At 38.4% G+C, this 2,723-nt stretch overlaps 1 protein-coding gene across 1 annotated transcript in view; it reads left to right on the forward strand.

Moving 5' to 3' along the window:
- Positions 1-211: 211 nt before the first annotated feature.
- Positions 212-2,723, forward strand: part of parn (poly(A)-specific ribonuclease (deadenylation nuclease)) — a 114,939-nt gene continuing 112,427 nt past the window's right edge. Inside the window, exons 1-2 of the mRNA XM_048609685.1 lie at positions 212-277; positions 1,239-1,320. Of these exons, the coding sequence (XP_048465642.1) occupies positions 216-277; positions 1,239-1,320 (144 nt within the window). The 5' untranslated portion in view covers positions 212-215. The remainder of the gene's footprint in view (positions 278-1,238; positions 1,321-2,723) is intronic.

Here is a 2,723-nt window from a genome sequence, read left to right on the forward strand (position 1 = left end):
TTGTGATCTCTGTTAATACCACAATTAAGGGCATTCAAATATGAATGCTGAATTCATTGAGATGTGGATTAAGATTTCCTGTCTATTTATATGCAGGGAGATGTTTGTGGAGGGGGAAAACTTTTTCTAGAAAAAGTTATTGATTTAAGTGTTAACAACCAGAGTGACCTTCTGGATTCAAAATAATAAAATGTTACTTTTTCTTGCAGCATTCCATGGACTTCCTGCTTTTTCAGTTTGGACTTTGCACATTTAAATATGATGGTGCGGAGAACAGGTGGGTTTATTTACATAATTGTTTTTAAGTTTAGCCAACAGTGAACTTCTGTCAATTATGTAACCCTTTCTCCCTGTATTTGCTGACCTATGAGGAACTACAGATCTATAGCTACTGCATGTCCTTGAGCTAACAGCCCAAGAGTAACGAAGTATCCAAGTGAACAATGTGTATCAAACCCACGTTGAGTTCTTCCATAATGATGGTGGCAACGGACAAGACTCATTCCCTCTTTCTCTTTCTCTTTCTCTGTCGTGCTCCCATGCTGTCTCTCCCTCACTGCACCTGACACTTCCCAAACTTATGCAAACGGCAGTGAGGCAAAAGCATTGATTGTGTAGTTAAGCAACCATGGTCAGCAAACCAGTGAAGAGATTGAATTCAGAGAGTATGTGCCTACGAGCATTTAGACCCAGTCAAGTAAAGATGGTAGATATCTTCCCTAAAAAATCTTACTAATGCAGATGGGTTTTCACAACAATCTGAATGTTTTTGGTCACCAATATTGATAGGTTTTTGTTTTAATCACAGATTTATTTGATGATATATGTCTTAATGGGTAGATTTGAACTCTGGATTATTAATCCAGTAATTTGATCACTATGCTATGGTAGCCCATAGATGCAAATGTAATTAACGACTCTGGTGTTTGCTTTTCCCCAAGATGTTTTAAATTCAAAAGTGAGAAGGGTATGCTTCAATTGGTCATCACACCCAGGAAAGATATATATATTGACCTTAGAGAGGTACACTGGACTTGCAGTTGAATCATATTGAAAGCTCAAGGGTTAAACTATGAGAACAGTTTGTATAAACCTGGTTTGTTCCCATCAGTGTGACTTAATTCCTGCACAACAAATAGTGTCACAGCTGACCCTTTTCCCGAAAAGAGCAATTGTTGACTTTGGTAAAAAGTACTAACACAGAAGTTCTTACTCATTATTTCATTTTTGCTCGGCAGGCACATAATGAAGACCTTTAACTTCTACATATTTCCAAAACCACTTTCTAGAAATTCACCTGATGTTAAGTTTGTTTGCCAGGTAAGAAAAACATGTAGCTGGTAAAGTGGTCAGGCTGTGGTTGAAGATAAATATCCTGCAGGAATACTGTACTGTATTTGGATGCACATTGTAAAAGCTTACTTTGCTCCTTTTTTATTTTTTTGGCAGTGCTGCAGTGAGAATTATGGTAACATTTAAATTGTCCTGTCCCATTAATTTGCATTTATTTTATGCGCTTAAAGTGAAAATCTTGGTGTTCTTTTTAATTCACCAGGAAGCCAACAGGCTGATTCTTCATATTTCAAAAATCGGATGAAAATTTTTTTCCTTCCATATTTTATGCCCACTATTGCATTTCAGAATGCTTTGAAGTATTTAATGCGCAGTTTCGTTATTTTGATGGGCTGTCATTTATCTGGGCAAATGGGGTAAACTTGCAAATGTGAAATAGCAGTCAACTGAAACTCCACCTTCTGGATTTACACTGGATTCCATTGATACATTTGGTCACACTTAAGTTCAATAAGTATGGAAGTAGGTTAGACAAACAGTTCAACCTCCTTAAAAGGTATAAATTTGTGAGCTACCTTGGAAGTACATTAAACCAATAAAAAGGATGTGCACATTAACATTAGCAATAATTCCTTGAATTAAAAATGATTAGCTTATTTAAGATGCTGACAAGAAAAATCTGATTTTGCTCAGTTTGAACTTGGAGGTCTTGTATCTAGGTTGGTTAGTCAGTCGGTTGCACTTTTGTCTTAGATCTTCAACCCATAAATTTTGAATCAATCTTAGGACTGAAGAGCAAAAGTCAAGGCTAACCTCTTTCATGATACTGATATGACAAGTAATTAAACCAAGGACCAATCTACTGTCCAAGTGGATGTAAAAGACCCCATTATCCTATTTTTAGGGGGAACAGGCAGAGATTGAGGGTGATTTCCTTTCACTATGATTGGTTCTGAAATGCCTGATAAATCCAATATGCAATCACTGACTCTGCCACGTGCAAGGCGGGAGGTGTTTGAAGAATGGAGGAGATCAGTCATTTCTTTGCCCCTCCAGTGATTCAACTTTTCTCTTCTGAACACTGCTGTGAAGTTTCTCTATATTTGGTTCCTCCCTGAATGACCCCTGTCCATTTTTGAATGTCACAAGCCAGGGTCTCCCATGAATTGGCAGGGCTGTCTGACCTCTTCAGAAATGCTTTAAGGACGTCCATAGTATGTTTCTACTGTCCTATTGGGAATCTCCTGCCATGACCAAGTTCCAAACCGAACAGTTGCTTCAGAGATAATAGGAACTGCAGATGCTGGAGAATCTGAGATAACAAGGCGTAGAGCTGGATGAACACAGCAGGCCGAGCAGCATCAGAGCTCCTACGATGCTGCTTGGCCTGCTGTGTTCATCCAGCTCTACACCTTGTTATCTCAGTTGCT

This window comes from Rhincodon typus, chromosome 21 (assembly GCF_021869965.1).
Source record: "Rhincodon typus isolate 14 chromosome 21, sRhiTyp1.1, whole genome shotgun sequence".
In the NCBI taxonomy this organism is placed as follows: domain Eukaryota; kingdom Metazoa; phylum Chordata; class Chondrichthyes; order Orectolobiformes; family Rhincodontidae; genus Rhincodon; species Rhincodon typus.